General features: G+C 43.5%; 1 protein-coding gene across 2 annotated transcripts in view; it reads right to left on the reverse strand.

Moving 5' to 3' along the window:
- Positions 1 to 15,741: 15,741 nt before the first annotated feature.
- Positions 15,742 to 19,503, reverse strand: part of Scgn (secretagogin, EF-hand calcium binding protein) — a 38,952-nt gene continuing 35,190 nt past the window's right edge. For both annotated transcript variants that reach the window (XM_033761885.1, XM_010622977.2), the window contains one exon: positions 15,742 to 16,251. In XM_033761885.1, the coding sequence (XP_033617776.1) occupies positions 16,123 to 16,251 (129 nt within the window). In that variant the 3' untranslated portion in view covers positions 15,742 to 16,122. The remainder of the gene's footprint in view (positions 16,252 to 19,503) is intronic.

Raw genomic sequence — 19,503 nt, forward strand, 5'->3', positions numbered from 1 at the left:
AGAAAATGTCTCCCATCACTACCACTTGTCACCAACCTCTACTCACCTCTGCCAGAAGGAAGCTTTATTGAGACTGGATCTGGTGTGCCAGGCCCCAGAAGAAGCCCTCCTAGACGAACAAAGGAGTAGGACATAAATGCTGCTTATATAAAGCAGCAGAAAACCTATGATTGACCCAAGTTTGAGCCGTCTGATTGGTCCAAATTCAATTGTAAAGTTTCATTTTGTCATGTAGATTATATTACAAGGCCATGAATTTCATACCTGTTTTCACTCAAATGTGTCATTTCCAAGCTCTTTTTATTTATATTGTTAAGAGTTAGTACTAGAAAAGCAGCCCTCCTCTTGAGCTCTGTTCTCTATCTTGTTAGCCTCAAACTTTTCCCTCCACTCTTGTCCCTGGGGTGAGTTATTTTCCTGATTGTATATATGTAAATTCTAAACAACATCAAAATTCATTTAATTTACTAAATTTCTAACTTTGCAGGAAAATATTACTGTTCAGGTCGTGGATGTCTAGTTTTCATCCCAGCTAACGACTTCTTGCCTTGTCTCCCTTTCTCCTCTGAAAGTTTCTCTTCCTTTCCATTGTGAATATGAGACCTTGTGTCTGTGAGAAACTGGCCATTTTTCTATCAAAGGATATAAAGAGGAGTGCCTTCATCTTAGACTCCAGTCCACCCTGGCTGGCCCCTCCTGAACACAGTGAAATTATGGGAAACTCCTGCTCCTTTTAAATTCTGGAAACATAGCTAGCAACCAAGATATCAATAGCCAAGGCCTTTCTGTACCCCTTCTGCCCTCTCTCCTCCCACTCTTCTTTCTCCACAAAGGTGTGGCTCCTCCCCTCGTGCTGCTTAAACTAGCCAATCCCGATAGATTGTAGGCCTTGAATTCAGCCAATGAATTTAAAGAATAGCTGCGTCCTTAAGTGGGGGCTTAAAAACCACTGCTTCTCTGCTGCTCCTCAGCCTGCTGCCTAGAGTCTGAATGGACTAGTGCCCTTCTGCAGAAGTAAACTTTAAACTTTGCTTTGTCAAGTTCTCATTTGCTATCTGAGTACCTTCTTTCGGGCACCAGCAATATGAGTCTGGGGGCTCATTCTTAAAATATCTAAGATGAAGTTAATGGTTTTCCAGGACCTCTCATGAGAGTTTTAGTTCTCTTTTTCCAGTTCAGCTGCTATGGCTGCCTCGAAATTTCACAAAAGGGAAAACCACAAACTGATTGCTCCATACCTGAAAATATCTGCCCAGCTGGCCCCAGAGAGGGGTAAAGGTAGGAGAACCCAGGTGTGAGAAGCCCTTTCTTCCAGAAGGGGGATTCAGGCTGAGCAGAGCTCCAGGAACAGAGCACTCACCTTCTGCCTCCTCCTTCGTCCTGACTTTCCTCTCTTCTCTAGAGCCTATTCCCTGTCCAGCTACCCCATCCACCTCTCTACCTGTGGGCCTCATTCCCCAGAATAGGCACCAAATGGCTGAAGGTGCTGAACGCTGAAAAGGAAAGTGCTGAGAAGATTCAAGGGCAGCTGTTTTAAGGAGAAGGGAGAGTGGGGAAGGAACTGACTTTATATCCACTCCTTGACCTTGGGCTTGACCTCTTCCTGTATTAGTACCAAAATGCAGCCAGCTTCCTACTACTCACTCAAGTGATAGGCAATTATCCCCCATGTTTCTCAAGGTTCCAGCTGACTCACTTTCCCTGGAAGGTTCCCAGAAGGAAGCACTCCAAAGAATTACTCCTCTGAAAGGGTGGGCGCACTTAGAATTCCTCACCCTGCAGCTCCAGTTTGGACAGGAGCCAGGCATTCTTTTGTTGTTGCTGTTGTTTTGAGACAGGGTCTCACTATGTAGTGAGACTGACCTGGAATTCACTGTGTAGCCCTGGCTGGTCTCGAACTCACAGCAATCCTCCTGGCTCAGCCTCCTGAGTGCTGGGATTACAGGCGTGTGCCACCACACCCAGCTCAGGCACTTCTTATTGACATGATCCAACCAAAGCGATGTGGCTGAGTCTTTTCCTCGCTGTATTTGAGGAACCCAGTTGAAGACATGGTCATGGTAACCTGTGGAAGTGAACAGCCAGGGCTATGACATGTGGACTCTGAAGGGACCCAATTTCAGCTTCCTCCTGTGAGGGCAGAAACCTGCAATTTAGAATTGGGCAACTATGGGTTAACTGTGTTTTTACGCTTGCTGAGAGAAAGAGAGAGAGAGAGAGATTGTAACTAACTATAGCCACTGCTGTAATGTAGACTCACTAGATCGAGGCAATCTTGGAAAGCCCTGCCAAGCCTCCCTTCTCCCTCCTTCACTGCCCCTCTGCTTATATAATTATGCTTAGATTGATGGCTATTTCCCCCTCCCCACTGAAACATAAAGACGTAAAAATGAGAGTAAACTTCTGTTTGAGGCTCTCCAAACTGACAGTAGTCACTCACTGAGCAGCCAGCATTAAAGCTAATTCGCTCCTATTTCGTGAGTCAGAGTGTTCTGTCCAGGTATCCTAGCTTCCTTCCTGCTTCGTCTGCACAGTGAGCTGTTCCTTCCTTGTGCCCACAGTAGAACCACCACCATCCCAGCTGTAATTACACAAGCAAGTGCCTGGCCGGGTCCAAAGGCCCTCAAGTCTCTAAATGACCCCAGGAGATGAAATGCCCCTGTTGTACTAACTCATGCCTCCATGTTTCTGAATTTGTTAGGATTCTAACAAAAATATGAAACAAAAAGCTGTCTAATAAATCCTTAGTACAAATGTATTTGGAAAACTAAGTATAACTACATTCCTTATCCCAAATCTGTCTCAAAAAAATATATTATCAAAGTAAAAACTAAGTGCATAATGGCTTGGGTGAGGTAATATGATGGTAGAGCATCTGCTTAGCATGCACAAGACCAGTATTAGGTACCTCGTGAATGGCAGCTTTGTTTCTCCTTTCCTGGTGATTGCATTGCTCGATCTGGTTGCCTCCACGTTGATCCGGGGGTCCACCCCAGGCAGGAGTCCGATGTCTCATCCCGCAGAGTGTTGGCTTGTCTTAGGCATCCGAGTGGAACGAGCTGGTCTCTCTTTTATACCATTCTAACTGGGGGTCTGTGGCTCTGGTTTGGATTTTATCACTTCACACATACTGGACTGTTTGAGTAGATATCAGGGCTGCACACACATTTCACTCTTGGGGTTTACATATCAGGTTTCACACATTGAATCCATTGGGTTAGATATCACTCTTCACTTCACTCTTGGGGGTTACACACAGGCTTCACATGAAGTCACTCTCGGGGGGTTACCTTAGGTCAGTCTTGGGAGGTTTCATTCTCCCTCCTTGGGAACACACTGACACATTGCTCTTCACATTGACATATTCTCTCTACACTATCATTATAATTTATTTTGTGATTTTGGACTCATTCAGGTTTCTCGGGGGAAAGGAGGAACTAATTTTACCCTTACGGGAAATCTGCGAAAACAGAACAAAAAACACATATAAAGAATTTTTTTTCTTTAACAAGGCTTACCTCTTGTCATCATTTCTCCATTTTCATGTTTTCCCCTTACTATAACATTACACGGTATAATATAACATGATATAATATAAATGTGTCATCAGTGTGTGGCCCACAGGCTGGACCTGGCTTCTTGCCTGTTTTTATCCATAAAATTTTATTGAAGCAGCTGACTCCATTTTTTACATATTGTCCCTGGCTGCTTTTGTGCTGCAATAACATAGACTATGGCCCACAGAGATGAAAATATTTACTATTTCACCCTTTGCCAAAAGCAAAGCCATATTCAAGGCTACTTTCCCCAAGGATTAGCTATCAGCTATGCTGGCACCTGGTCACCCCTCCTCTCTGCTTCGCCACACACACCTGTGTAAGAAGCACAAGAACACAGAAATGGTAAACCAGGAAATCAACACGCACACACTGAACCGCAGGCCTGGGTTGTCACACATGCTAAGCCTTCCAGGTCTATTTCCATTTTATAGGTCAGGTGACCAAGAGGATTCTCCCAAGGGCTCTGTTAACACGTCTATGTCCACTTAAAATTCATTTGTTGAAGTCCTGATCTCTAGTACCTGAAAATGTGACTGTTTTCAGCTCATTGCTGACATGAAGTATGATGGAAAAATATGATTAACGTTTCAGTTTTTTAAATATATTACAGTAGAAGACACACTGTTACCGCTTCCATCATTCTGTCCATTTCTTGAAGCAGTTCTGGAAGCCTTTTGTGAGTGTCTATAGGTGCTCTGTTGTGGCTGCCTCTGGGTCCTACCTTTCATGGTCACAATGATTTTGGGGAAGCGTCAGTTGTACCATTCCAAATTCAATGGATAAAGTGGATGAGGACACACTGTAATGTTTCTATTTGACAGAAATTTCGGTGAACTTTTCAAATTGATTCAGGACAGTGTGGCAGTCATGAGAAGGCACTCACAAAAGGGAGTTTTGAGAATTGCTTCACAGAATGCCACTAATGATGGGATAAATGAGTTCAAAGTGAGAGGGAGTATTTTGAAGAGGATTAATGCCAATATGTCTTTTACTGTAATAACATCTCTTTAAACACACACTATTTTTTTTATCAGCCCTTATATTATTATAGACAGCTAAATTAGGTAGAAATATTATAGGCAGTCAAACAGGGCTGAGCCCTCAAGGGAATCAGTGCAGAAAATGAGAACACATCAAGACTGTGGCTGGAGGCACATCCAAAGATTAAAATCACAATGGCCAGATTTACATACTTCCTTAGGAAATAAACAAAGGCTTGAGATTATTAGTACCATCCTTTTGAGGTTTTCCATATGAATAAACTATTATCTTATTATGGGTAAGTCATCTTCTCCTACCTGCTAACATTAAGACTAATATTAAAGACATGACTAATACTATAGATTATTGACCAAGGTTAAGGATGTCATCCATATGTCCTTTCTGATATTAAAGCAATATTAACTAAGCCATTAATACTTGTAATCTTATTGGTTAATGATAATTTGACCTACGCTGTGCCCACTTCATGATTTTGCTCTATAAAACTCAAAAAAGTGGGCTCTTTGGCAACTCACTTTGGGATCCTCTCCTGTCTCTCAAGAGCTATCTCTCAATAAATTTTCCTACTCTTAGCTGCCACAGTCCCTTAAAATTCATTCTTCAATTTCGGGGAATACAACTCAGCATATCTGACATCTAGCAGGGTAAGAGTTACGTTTATTTGCCTTATATCAATATAATTAGAGAAGATGACATATTGGAATAGGTTAGATCATCCCAATATAACTGATATTCTTAGGAAAAGGGAAATTTTGGACACAGACAGATACATACATAAGGGAAGTCCATGTGAAGACAAGGACAGCATTTTAGGTGATGCTTCTAGATTCCAAGGATGGCCAGCAGCCACCATCATCCAGGAGCAAGGCATAGACCAGGTTCTCCCCCACAGCTCTCAAAAGGAACCAATCCTGCCAGAACCTCAGTCTCAGACTTCCAGCCCCCAGAACATTTAAGATGTTTTTGTGTTTAAGTCACCTAGTTTTTGGTCCTTTGTTATGGCGGTTCTAGGGAACAAACAGTGCTAGCAAAGCTGGGGCTGGATACCCTTTTCTCCATAGACAAGCTGTCCTGTTTCCAGAGGGGATGTGACCTCTGCTATCTGGATGGTCTGAGCAGCCTCCTGGAAGGTGTCTTTGGAGGTGACCAACATTTGAAGTGTGGAAAGGAGAGAGGGGAGTAAGCGTTGCATAAATTAAAGCTGGGAATGCTCTAGGTCACTCCAGAAGGCACAGAGGACTCAGCTAAGGAAGCACTGGTCAAAATATTGGCACTTCTTGAGTACCATAAACACAGTCTTATAGTGAGTTTTGAATCTGGGGGAAAAAAACCTGTCACCAAGAGGTAGTTATTTAAGATCTCTGTGAACTTGAGTGTGCCAGTATTCAAAGGTCAGGCCTTTGGGCCAGGGATTTAGCTCAGTGGTTCTACCACCTGCCTCAAAAGTACAACATCCCGAATTTGATACCCAGTACCAAAAAAAAAAAAAAAAAAAAAAAAAAAATGGTCAAGCCTCATAAGAGCAAGTTCTTTCTTCTACTTGCTAGCACGGCAGGAAGTGGGCAGGTGAGGGAGCAGATCAAAGCACTGCATCAAACAGCCCAGTCCTGGAAGCAAGTTCCTCTCTCCTGAGGTCATCTGCTCTTCAAGTTACCAAGATCTCTGATACCGGGAGAGATTTGGGACTGAAGGCCGTGCTGTGCAAACATATTAGACATTAAACAAAAAGTAAAATATCCAGCAAATATTCAAGGGGCTGGAAAAAATGGGTGATTTCGATTGACTAGGTCCCTGAAATGGCCAAGCCCAGCTGCATAGATAGGGCTGACTGGCTTGGTTCCTTTGGAGATCTCAATAAGGACATTTGGAAGCCCAGAAACATAGAGATGGGAAGAGGAAGTAGCCAGCTACAAGGCTTCCTTCATTATTGGCCCTAGGCGCTGTGATTTTATATTGAGAACTCACATCTGTTAAAGGTCATCCTCAGCCTAACAGCATGTGAAACAGCCAGCCAGCCCCCTGGTGACAGCGTTGCTTGAGCTAATTGCAGGCTGCCTGCTTCTGCACCTCTTTCTGACTGAACAATGCTGCTGTTTCTATCTCTGACTTGTAACTTGGAGTTACACGAATGCTGTAATCTGGGGAAGCAGCTGAGAACAGTTTTCAGATAATCGTTCAGCAAAGCAATGTCATTAGCAATATTAGCACTTGCTACAGATCACTGTGCTCATGCACATAGTAATCAGCACTGACTCAGAGTGACACAGGGTTACAAAGAAGACAGTGTTCATACCAGGCTGGGCTTTCCAGACTTCTGTTCCCTCTTCTCCTCCCATCGTATATACAACACACACACACACACACACACTCTCTCTCTCTCTCTCTCTCTCTCTCTCTCTCTCTCAATTTCTCTACCATCCCTACTCCAAGAGATACAAGACAGAATACTTTGTTTCAATGACTAGGTGAAAACAGCCAACTAGTGTTGATAGAGAAAGGAAATTAAAACATAAAATAGAACTTCTTAACTTATTGACTGTCTTTCAAATCACTAAAGTGTGATGGTTATGCATGAGAATGAGTTGAGATATTTTTACCAAAAAGGCAAACGGTGATAGTGATGATGATGGCAGTGGTGCTTGAGTCTGCTGCCTCTGCTTCTTGGCTCCACTTGGAGCACAGGGAGCTTTGATGTGACTAAGGCTGATGCAAGTCTCCTCTCCAAGATCATGGTGTTTCCCTCGAGTCCTGCCACAAACCTGAGTCTAGTTCAATGCTCTCAGAGCCAGAGAACTTTGTTTTTTGCTACTGCTCTGGGAGAAATGATTTGTCTTTCTCCTTGCCCCCTTTCTTGGAAATGAGGAGCCCAGCTTACCCTCCTGCTTCTCCCATGTCCTTTGTTCTTTCCCCCCAAACCTTTTCTCACTTCTGCATCTTCTCTAGAGATGATCTAAATTCATAGAAAGAGAAAAGCATGGGAGACATTTAGGCCAGGGCCATTTACTTTTCCGGGGACATAAAATTGGACATTTGATGATAATAAGAAATTGGAAAATACAACGTTGTCTCCCCAAATTGAAATTTTAAGCCCAAAGGCAAACAAATTGGAGCTTGAGCCAAAAGTCACTTATAGTGTTCCCATCTTTACTATGTTGTCATTTTTAAAAATATGAGTTTGTGTGCATTGCGATTTACTTAAATATTGCATTAAAGTACTGTTTTTCTCAATTACCGAATTTATTTTTATGGCCCCTTAGATTCTGCCTTGGCTGGTACTCAGTAAGTGCTCAACACACAGTCACCACAATTATCAAGCTTTGCTTCAAAGCCCACTGGAGCCCTGGGCTGAGGCCTAGAGGAGAGGATTCCTTATGTTCACAACTAAAAAGTTCTGACTAATATGTGATAAAAGGGAAATATTATCTCTGTTTTACAAGTGAATTTGTATCCTACTCAGCCACTTACTAGCTAAAAGACCTGGTGCCATCTAATTACCCTCCCTGAATCCAAATTTTCTAATCTATAAAATAGAAATAATAATGGTGCCATATCCTTCATTCAGAATTCAGTTGCTACTTCAGGTAGAGAGCTATTGCTTGATGCTTGGAGACAAGAGTAAGAGTAAAGCTCCCCATCCCCGGACTCCCTGGGCTAAAACAGGCCTAGAAGGGAAGCTGGAAAGATTTTCTACACTTTCAAATTTAAAAACAGGGGCCAGGCTTAAAAGAGAAATGAATTAAATGCCAACAGGGAATCCTGAGTGACCATAAGGATATAAAGTCAGGACTTATCTACATCGAGGTTTGGTGCACAGGTCCATGAAGGGTGACTGGCGAGCTTCAGGGACCACACTTAAGGGGTTTCAGGAGCAGGAATAGAACAAGGGATCATAGTGTGTGAAGCTTTAATACTTAAAATGAGGAGTCAAAACTACCTTTCCGCCTTCCCCCATCATTACCTATGGTTTGTATAAGCACTGTAATCTATAAAAATATTTTCAGACACATTAGCTTACCCAATCACACAATCTCCTCACCAATCACTGATGAAGTATCATTTTCACTTAATAGATGGGGAAGCGGAGGCTCCAACAACTTGTACGGAGTCCTCACAGATATGAGTCTACATGGCACAGAGCCATCAGGTGGCAGGAAGAATTTCAACAGGTCTCCTGATTCCAAGTTCTGAGAGGTCTCATTGAGGCTTTTTTTCTACTATATGTTCTTTAGGAACTGATGTACTCTAGTGCTGTTTAACTCCGAATTCATTTGTTTCATCTAAATGGCCTAATTTTGCCCAAATACTATATTCCACCATAGTCACAGGACTCCTGAAACATTTGAAACAACTTGCAGCTTTGTCTTTAGTGTAACAATTATTAGCAAATAATTTTAAATAGTAATGTCTGTAATTAAAGTACAAAAGGAAAACACAAGCTTCCTGTTCCAACAGAGCAGATTTTCCATGCTGCTGCCGCTGACAGCTCTGCTAATGTTTTCATTAATAATGACAATTTGTTGTTCTACAAACAACCATAAGTGAGAGACAGGGAACAAGAGAGAGAAGGGGAAATATCAAAACAATCTGTTTACGTGTTCTCAAGTAATTTTTTTCTTCCTTAATCTATTCTGTTTTTGGCAAGTGAAGGAAATTACAAAATTGTTCTCTAATTCTACCTTAGAAAGAATTAAAACTATAAAGGCATACCCTGATTTCTCCAGGTTCTTGAGGACAGTTTGATTAAATGCAGGTATTTTTCAGCTCTTCTCTTCTAGTACCTTGGAACACTAGACCTTTATGGGACTGTCTCATGATACAGCCAACAGCAGGCATAGCCAACCCTGAGTCACCTAGGTAGTCCCCAAAATAACATGTGAACAAAAAGCACTTACTAAACTACCATGGTTTCCATAATTATTGTACAGCAACATTAATTGATTTAACCCATTTCCCAGCCAGGGCCCTGGAAGTAAAGGTAATGGCTTAGAGCTGAGCCACTCTGGCTTACACCTGCATTTTCTATTTTAGCCAGGATAGTTTACAATGGGACTCTCCCACCTGGGCAGCCCATTCAAGTTAACCACAATTCTGTATTCACTTTCTGCTCCGTCAGGTGCTTGATTGAAAAATATGCTTTCTTTCATAGTTTTCTTCTCATCTGAAACTCTTGTTCCTTTCTTGAAGAACTGAAACAAAGAAACCCACACAAAAACCAGAAGTAGCCGTAATTTATGTTGCTCGATACTGGGAATGTGAAAATGCATCTTCTAGATACCCTTAACTCTTTCCTACTGGCCTGTATTTCAGAAAGCTTATCTGTTGCTCTGAGAGACAGAGCTGTTCTCAAAAGACAATAACAAAAACAGATTATAGTGTCAGTATGATCACCTAAAGACGACTCATCAGATTATCGATCTTTCCGCATGGATTGTAATCAAGAATGTGACCAGAGTAGGAAGGAACCTTAGAAATCAACCAGACTGACCTTTCATTATGTAGAAGAAACATAATGCCAGGAGAGTCAGGTGACTTTGTCCAAGATGAAATGGCCTGAGCTGAGACTCACATTCAAGACTCCAGGCCTCAGGTTCAATACTACTTTCCCCACACTGATGGGTCTGTCAGCAGGTGACTTTCAGCCCCTCCAAGAAGCAGGACCTGTAGGCATTAAGTGGATTTGGGAGGCACAACCAAAAATTAGGCATTTGAAACTCAGCAGTCCTGGGGGCTTCTCCTGCACAGTGATTCACTCAAGGAAAGTCCAAAGTAACAACGGAAAAAAATATTTAAATTAGTATTGAATGTTTCAAAATATCACAGGAGGGATGTCAATCATAAAATTCAATGAACTTTCCTAAAGTTCCATGTCCCCATCTTTCTTCCTTTATAACTATCACACATAGCTGCCTAGATTCCCTCCTCCTCTTTGCAGACATTCCCAAACTCTCCTCCAGTCCCAGCCCGATTTTACTTCCTTTCCCCTTCACTTTACTTGTGGATCTTTCCCTCACTTTGTAACTCAGTGATTTCCAGAAAACGGCCTTCTTCACTTCTGCAGTTCTCTGTTTACTATCTATTCTCATTCTGCGAAAGAGGCTGGAGAATGGAGTGGACAAAATAAAATTCTCCTGGGTGGGGTGTTGTGGCTTGTGTCTACTTGTCCCCCAGAACCTCATGCACTCTTTTTTGGAGGTAGCTAAATCTAGAATGTGTGATACTAGGAATAAGGGCGTGTGATTACTAAACCACTGCTCACGATTGATTTGGCACGGCCCTAATCCCCATAGTCTGAATAAAACAGAAGCAGCAGAAAGACACTTTTAAGATCTTTTGTTGCTTTTTGATGTCTTCCTCCTCCCAACTGTTTCTCTTGTTGCTTTTGCTGCCTTCCTCTGCCATGAACTGTTGCCCCTCTGCCACCCTCCCTTGTAGCCAGCTGATTATGGACTGAAACCTCTAGGAACTGTAAGCCAACTAAACCCCTTCCCCTCTAACTTGGGTGTTGGGTATTTTGTCTCAGCAATGAGCAAAAAGTAACAGTGTGGGAGTAGGAAATGAGCAGTGCACACACCTGTGTGTAAGGCCACAGCAGCAGGCCCTTGTGTCTTGATCATATTGTATACAAAGCACATAGAAGAGGGCTGGGATGTTGCATGTATTAAACACATAAATACTTGCAAAATAGGAAAAGTCATATATGTAATAAAGCCTATGATCCTCACGGGCTACAGAAGATACAAAAGTACATAGGTTGTCAATTTATAACACCTTCCATGCAGACAACATCCCAGCTAAGCGGCTGGTCTCAATGAGGATCCTGTTGATTCGAAGTAATGAAATAAAAGCAAGAGTAAATGCTATATTTTCACTAGCCTGAGGTTTTCCTGGTAATGTGCAAGCAGAAGATGGGCAAGCCATGGATGATGGTGGATATGAGACGAAATAAGAGATGTTCTCTTTGTAATCTAGAGTACAAAAACATGGGGCTTATCATTTTAATCTCTAACAAACTAATGCACACAGTAATTAAAGGAATTCTGTGAAGCTGCAATTCCTGGGAAACGATGCTCCTGTGAAAATGATTAACCTTAACTCTTCTGCAACACCATAGTTATTTTCTCACGCCAAAAATAAGTCAAGAAAATATTTAAAACTAATTAGGCTCCATGCAAGTGTTGATTCCATTTTAAAAAGATGATGTGGGCTGGGGATTTAGCTCAGTGGTTCTACTGCCTGCCTTGCAAGCGGTCCTGAAGTTCAATATCTGGTAAAAAAAAAAAAAAAAAAAAAGATGCATACATTTTTTTTTTTATGACACATACACTTGGAGGGTGGGGCTGAGAGAAATCATATCAGAGGAAATGCATGACAGGCTTTATCTTTCTTGAAAGCTACTCACCCTTTGCTTATTTTCACGGTCAGCCTCCACACACAGCTGGGAGTCCATTCTTCTAATTGAGCTTAATGGAACGAATCAGGAGAGTCCTCCCCCTCACCCGCCAAGCGTGTCTTCAAACTATTGAAATCACCCTTGATCAGATATCTGCTTTGGCTATATTTCCTAATTCAGTCCAGTTCACTTTTAGCAATTTCCAATTTGCTTATTCTCTCAATGATCTTAAATACATTTTTTTTCAAATTTCTTCCATCTTTTTCTTCTGAAAAAAAGAAATTTTCTTCACTCTGCTACCAAAATTTGAAGAAAACCTTGAAAAATAGTTTACAACAAAGACATTTTCTGAGATGATTATATGATATATGAAAACTGAGGATATTTTCTGAAGAGTTTATATTATTAATAATAATGGGGTCTACATAGCTTGGCATAGAAAATGTCAGGAGTTTTAAAAAAATTAAAATGATCGAATCTTATTTTTCCAATTAATCAGAATAGTGGAATTATACCATTAGGACTAGACAAGACTGAAAAATCATCAGATAAAACATCTCACATTTAAAAATCTCATTTCCATCACTGTAACATGAAAAGGTTCTATATTATAGATGCAGCATCACTTACATCCTTACATTTGGCCATTTTGGTTGTTTATAGAATTTTATCTACCATGGGTAGTTCTGAACATTCTTATAAATTAATTTTTTAACCAAATCTCTGGCCTCTACAGGTTAGGTTTTTCAAATCACTTTACAGTTTATGCATCCCACAATTCTTTTTGGACTCACTTATCCTTTGCTCAAATACATTCTTTCTGAGTTCTTTCACTACGAACATATGAGGAGGAGGAGCTGGGGGTGTAGCCCAGGGGTAGAGTGCTTGCCTAGTATGCACGAGTTCCCAGGTTTGAGTCCCAGCATCTCAGATAAAAAAATAAAATAAAATAATACATGAAGATAATGGGGAAAGGACTCCTAATGTTTTCTCTATCTGAAATATTTTACCCTAATTTTGAGAGATCATTTAGGGAGGCAAGGTATGTAGGTGAAGTTATTTTCCTTCACTACCTGGAACTGCTCCATTCTGTTATAACTTGGCTTTGTTAATAAGAATCTATGGACAATTTTGAATATTAATTATGGTTTGTCAACTTGACTGCCTAGCAGATTAGCAGAGCATGGATCTGGGTGTGTCTGTGGGTGATTGACACGTTGACCAGCAAACTGAAGGGGAAAGCCTACCCCGGATGTGGGTAGCACCACCCAATAGGCTTGTAGCCTATATGGACTAAACGGAAAAGAAGAAAATGTACCTAACTGTAAAGAGCTCTAGTCTTCTTGAATGGTTGCTTTTTTGCTGCTATGCCTTTGGACATCGCTCTCCAGTTTCTTAAGCTTTCCCACACAAACTTGCTTTCTACCTCAAACTGACACTGCATCCTTGAGCCCCTTCATCCTACACCTTCTGTCTTCTTGGGCTTCGCAGCTCCTTCGTCCTCAGCCTCCCACGGCAGTGGCGTCCTTAATGGACTCTCCTGACTCTGACCCTGTAGGCCTACCTGGTGCCTCCTCTTGCATAACTTTACGTATATTTCTATAGAGTCCGTTCCTCTAAAGAATCCTAACTAGTACTACAAGATAATTATCATTTTTTATAAATAATTCTCTTCTCAGATAGCTTTTCAATATCAGGTGTCTGATGTGGTTTATCTCTATTGACTAGGTTTAGGATTCGATATATTCCCATGCTGACACCTCCTATCTTTCCTTACTGAGCTTTAGAATTATCTTGCAGGCTTGTGTGAATAACTGCCACCCGCTGCCCAGTGGTTTAATGCTTGCATCAGACTGGGCTCAGGACCGTGGTTGAGATTCCCAATCTTGTGCTGGGAATGGGGCACTAGGACTGGGGCGTTGGACTGTTTCCTCCAGAAATACTGGGTCAAAGGTTGCCTTGCAGAGCCACAGGCTTAGGTTATAAAGTTGGGTCAGCTTCTGCCTAGCTCATGGAGGGATGAGCCAGTCATAAACTTTAGGTCCAGCAGCACCTGTAGCCTCTTTCCATGGCTGAAAAGGAATTTCATCTCCAGAACCTGGTTTCAAGAAGTGAGGGCTCCTGCCTCCCACTCTGGGCCCTTCTGGTACCTGCTGCTGCCCACTCTGTCCTGCAAGGGTGTAGCCCAGAAGGACCTCAGGTCCAGCTACATCCTACAGGAGGAAGCTTGTCATGTTTGTGAGCAGCATTTAAAAAATAATTTTTGTCACTGATCTGACCTGCTGTGCATTTGAATGGTGCCAGCAAGAAGTGTGCTCAAAGCCTCAGCATACAACATCCTTTCTCCTGGATGTCACAAATCTTACTGTGCAGATGAGGAATGGACGTGTAGACAGATGAAATGGATAAAGTGGCAGATTTTTAAAAGTTAAAAAAAAGAAAGAAGTAGGAGAAGGTGCCTTGTGACGTAGAGGGGGATTTCTTAAACCAAAAATCAAAGTGTTGCAATGAAAGCATAAAATAAATCCAACTACAGTAAAGGGCTTCTGCTGTTTAATAACAACAAAACAGGGAGTAAGAGGAGAAATTAGCACTCTGCAGAATAATGAGGTGTTCTGGAGTCGGGAACTTTTCTTCCTTTCTTGTGGCTTCTGTCAGTTTCAACTCTGAAAGTGAAAGTGGGTCCGTGGAAGCGCGCGCTAGGAGAGGCAGCTGGCGTGTTTGTCCGCTCTCCACTGCTTCCTGGATGCAGTGAAGCGTAGCCAGCATTGAGGGCACAGACCTGGAGAAATGTCTTCCTCCGGGCCTCAGGGATCCAGACAGAGCCCAGACTGTGAGGAGGGCTGCGGTATCCTGAAAGGTCCAAAAAAAAAACCGAAGCATGGAATCCCAGGCACCCCTTTGGAGAAGTATGATAATGGGCATGTTTAGCTTCTTTCTGCCTCAGTTTTTATCATCTCTAGGATAGATGTCATGACAGTACCTACATCAAAGGGATTTGCTGATGAGTACATTGCTTAAGGTATGGAAAGCACTGAGAAGCACGTGGCACACAGGAAATACTTAACACTTCAGAGTAGATGAGAATCAGGTTAGGCCCAGTGAGTGCCTAGGAGAGGGATCCCTCTGAATGGAGGGATCCTTCCGTTAGGAGCAGCTCCTAAGCAATGAGTTTTCTGAATCATCTAGAATACTTCTGGAAGTCTAAAGTTCCTGCATGGTCTGAAACAGGGCCGAGACGGATGGAAAAGGAAGTGTGTGCGTCAGAAAGCACAGCGAGGCCCACTCCCCATCAATCTCCCCGTCCTTCCTCTGCACGAGGAAGCAGGCACTGGTCACAGGACTAGGTCAGAGTCCCAGCAGAGAAGTGAGCAGGGTTGCACACAGCACGACGCCCACAGTAGGCGTGTGGGGCATGCGAGTAGCCTCAGTGGTTCCAAATTTGTCACAGGACATGATTTTGGGGGGTAGGGTGGAGTGGGGAACATGGGTTTGGGTTGCCTGGTAGATGTTTTCTTCACATTTCTTCTGTAATCTTTGCTGCCTAGCCAGGCGTATTAACCAAGCTCTTAAGAACAAAATCCAGTCCGGGATGAGTGTTCTGATCGCCTGTCCGATTAAAAGGTATAATGAGTAACACCTGCCTCCACGCTGTTCCCTGGGTTCATTCTCCCTAAGCCCTCCAAGTTAGTGTTTTTTCTTCCCAGCCATCAGGGAGAACATCTCAGAGATCACAAAGGCAATTACCAGGACATCTCTTCAACTGCAGATTTATTTCCACAGAACAATCTACTTGCAGAAGTTACAGAACTGCCACAGCTGTCACACACACTTCCATTTAGCGGAGAGCCCACGAGAAGAGCAGGGATGGATGGACCAAGCTGTCCCTGCCACCAGGTGGCAGGGGAAGAGGAGCAGAGCAGATCTAACAGGTTACTGAGTCTTTGTAGGGGACAGGAAAGCCTAGGGTCAAGGGGAAGAGGACTCAGCTGCTGCTTGGAGGACCGTGCCTGCCATTGGAAGGGGCCTTCGCATCCCTCGCTCCCCCAAGAACACCAAGCTAAGGTGGAAAAGTTTGCCCACTGGATCCCAAGAGGCAAAGCACAAGATACAATTCCAGCAGCAAGAGCACAGAAACACGGCAAGGGTGAATGGCAAATCATGTGAAGATCAGGGGCTGGTTTTCAGCCCAAGACACAAAGCCAGCTCAGACTTCTGAATTTTCCCATCCTTGTTCACGTCGCAGTGACGCAGGAGGATCCCCCGGAACTTGTCAAGGTCCAGTCCGCTGATGCTGGGCTGAGGATGACAAAAGGACCCTGTCAGCAGGCTGGGCAGTAGCAGTCCCACCATTGACGCTCCCTAAACTTAGAGAATGTCCTGCCCTCTGTGACCGGGAGGAACCTATCCTGCCTCCCCTTCCCACCCAGTGTTGCCAAGGGCAACTTTTGTGCCAACAGCTCATTTCTCAGCTTGTCCCTTCAGGCAAAAAAGATTTCTACCAGTATTTCCATATCACTTCCCTCTAGTTCTTGCAGGCTAATAAGACTGCCTGTCTTATTAGTAACCAAAATAAACATATTTTGCCTCAAAGTAGAGAACCATACTCACAAATTCTTCCTTGTTTGCGCCAATGAGAGAAGACACATTTATTAGCTCCCTACTGAGTGTTTCTTTGCCTCTGGTTAAAAGGGGTTATACAGCATGACTATCTAACTAAAACATCATGTTGCTGAGGTAGGGTCCTAGGATTTACGCCTACGGGCTAAGAAGGCATGGCGGTGCACGTGAGCTGAAAAATGACAGTGAGCTCAAAGACTGCAAAGTTAGCAATGCCTGAACAAATGGCTCTCCCTGGGAGCTCTCTTTTAATCCTCCTGGTAACCCTGGAAGATAAATAATGACACATCTCTTTTTACAGTTTAGGACACAACCCCAGGGAGAGTTTAAGCAATCTGCAGAGCTGGAGAGTTGGGACGGCACATTGTACTTCAAGGCTTCTGACTTCAATTTAATGATCATCCCACCGTTTCCCACCTGAAGAAAGGCTGGCCTCCTGCAACTGTAGGAGCAGTGGATCTTAACCACAAAGCGAAACCCAGCCAGTCAAGTTGCAAAGGCTCTTGATGCCAAGTACGGCTTTATGAGTGGACAGAGAACATGGCCGCCTGTAGGGGTCAAGGTTAGGGGCTCTGAGACGCTCTCCCTATCCCCCAACCTGGCCCCCATAGATTCCTTACCTCTAAAGAAACCTCTGAAAAACCCTCAGTAGCAGGGAAAGAGCCATTATGACTTAACTAGTCAGCCACATTCGGACTTGATTTGCACTTGGAACTGGGAAATAACTGACACCAAGTCTGTCCCTGATAGCAGGTTTTGCTGAGAGAGAAGGAAAGAGAGCAGCAGGAAGTATGAGCAGATGGCACAGCAGGAAGAGCAATCACCAGCACAGGGCAGGATTCAGAGACACATGGCGAGGTGAAAGGGTTTGGGGCCAGAAGGTGAGTTGGGTCCACTCCCCTCCTCCGTGCAAGGTCTCTGGATGATTAGGCTGCAAAGCCGAGATATAACACATTGCCAGCATGTTCTCTTTGTTGGGCTCACAAAGGATGGTGCTCAGGATGTCAACACCAGGCAGGCGCAGTACGGCCCAGGGAGATGTTGCTGGCGTCCTAAAAACAGCAAGCTGTATTCTGTGACCTCATGTCAGGAGCTCATTTGTTAGACAGTTGCATAACTGGTGCCCACCCCAGGACACCAGTTTTCACTCTCTTAGAAAAGACTCAGTGGTAGTCATTTACACAGTAGCAGTAGTCAATTTGCCAATGGATTTACCTCATTTAACCTACTCTAAATTTGGGCCGGGGATTTAGCTCAGTGGTTTCCAGCACCTGTTTTGTAAGTGCAGGGACTTGAGTTCGATCCCAGTACCCCTCCAAAAAAAAGAAGTGACAAACTACTCTAAGCTTTATTTTTTTACCCTAAATGAAGAATAGTAGGCTTTGTTTTCTTCCCAAGTAATCACTACTTGCAATAAATAAGAAATATTTTTGGTGTGTGAATGGCAGCATTGAGGGTAGGGTAGGAGGAAAGGACGGAAGGGAAGCTCCTTCTGAGTTGTTTTTAATGCTGGGTAACTCACTATGAAAACTGGACACCACTGCTCAAAACTTTGTGCATCACTGAAGACAAATTGCCAGAGTCATTAGGGCCTTGGTCTTAATAACAAGCCCCCAACGTAAGTGTGGGGGCCCCTGATCTAAGGGCACTGCACCTATTAACTGTAATCTTCAGAGCAACCACAGGAGGTTGTATCTACTTTCAATCTTAATTTTTAGATGAGAAAACTAAAGCACAGAGATTGGAATCAACTTCCCATTGTCACACAGCCATCCCATGCCAGGACCAGGATAGATTCAGGGAGGCCTCTCATATAAAAATATAACTATGTCCTCATTCCTCTAATGGGGAAGTGCAGGGGTGCATCTGGGATAACTGACAAACACTCATCCACCTCACTGCATCCTGGGAACCGCGGGCTTGTACCTGTCTGTGGCATTGAGTGACCCTGCCCTATTAGGTTAGGGTAGGTATCTCCTCTACCCGACATGCTTCGGCTCTCTTTAGATAAGGAAAACCGAAACAGGATTATAAACCTCACATCCAGGGCCAGTCCTGTCCCACGTCTCTTGTGTTCGTCACCTACCACTGCCGCAGAGTGACAAGAAGGGACTCCTTCACCGTGCCTTTGCAGTGCAGTGGAGATGCCTGCTGAGAGCTGGGAAGTGTACAGAAGTGCGGTGGCACAGGCAACTGCACCGTCACCCAAGGAGTTCCGGAAAGACTCTCTGCAGCTGTGCTACTGTCTTCCCACCACCTGTCCCAGGCACCCACAGGCCTTGTTAGATGTGACTCTCTGGCCTTCTCCTTCTGCCCATCCCCTCTGGGGAGCTGTCCATCACCCGAGGGAGTGCAGCACGTTAAGCACCAGCACCATGGTGAGATGCACTCCTGTGTCACCCAGGCTGCTCTTTCCCAATCGACTGGCCTGGGCCCTAGCAAAGCCAGCCGCTTTCTGGGTAGTGAAAGGAGGGTGACCCAAGGTGGAGGAGAGGACCAAGAGGAACATGGGCACACCCCGCTTCTTCTTGCTGAAATCTGGGTGGTGGGAATTTTAACGTGTGCAAACCCCTTCACTTTGTAATAGCCAAATACAGAAAAGATTTATGCACAGTGGTATTTTCAATCACACACAGGAAGCAGCCTAAGCGACTGGCATGGCGGATGTTTGCCTGCATTGCGATGCATCACAGGAGCTATGATGCGGTCGCTGGATGACTGACACTAGGAAATGTTAGTTTTGTACAATCTCAGCTATATACAAAATATACGTGGGAGAAAATTCAGTTCACAGTGAGTCTGGTAGAGTATAGAGATTTCCCTATTTTTTTTTTCTTTTCTTTTTGTTTTCCTGTGATGAGAAAAATTTCTGTACAATGTATGTATGTTTATATAATTTTTTAAATTTAAAAAGTAAAAAGTAAGTCAGGC

This window comes from Fukomys damarensis, unplaced genomic scaffold (assembly GCF_012274545.1).
Source record: "Fukomys damarensis isolate Sample0158 unplaced genomic scaffold, DMR_v1.0_HiC HiC_scaffold_10, whole genome shotgun sequence".
Taxonomy (NCBI): Eukaryota; Metazoa; Chordata; class Mammalia; order Rodentia; family Bathyergidae; genus Fukomys; species Fukomys damarensis.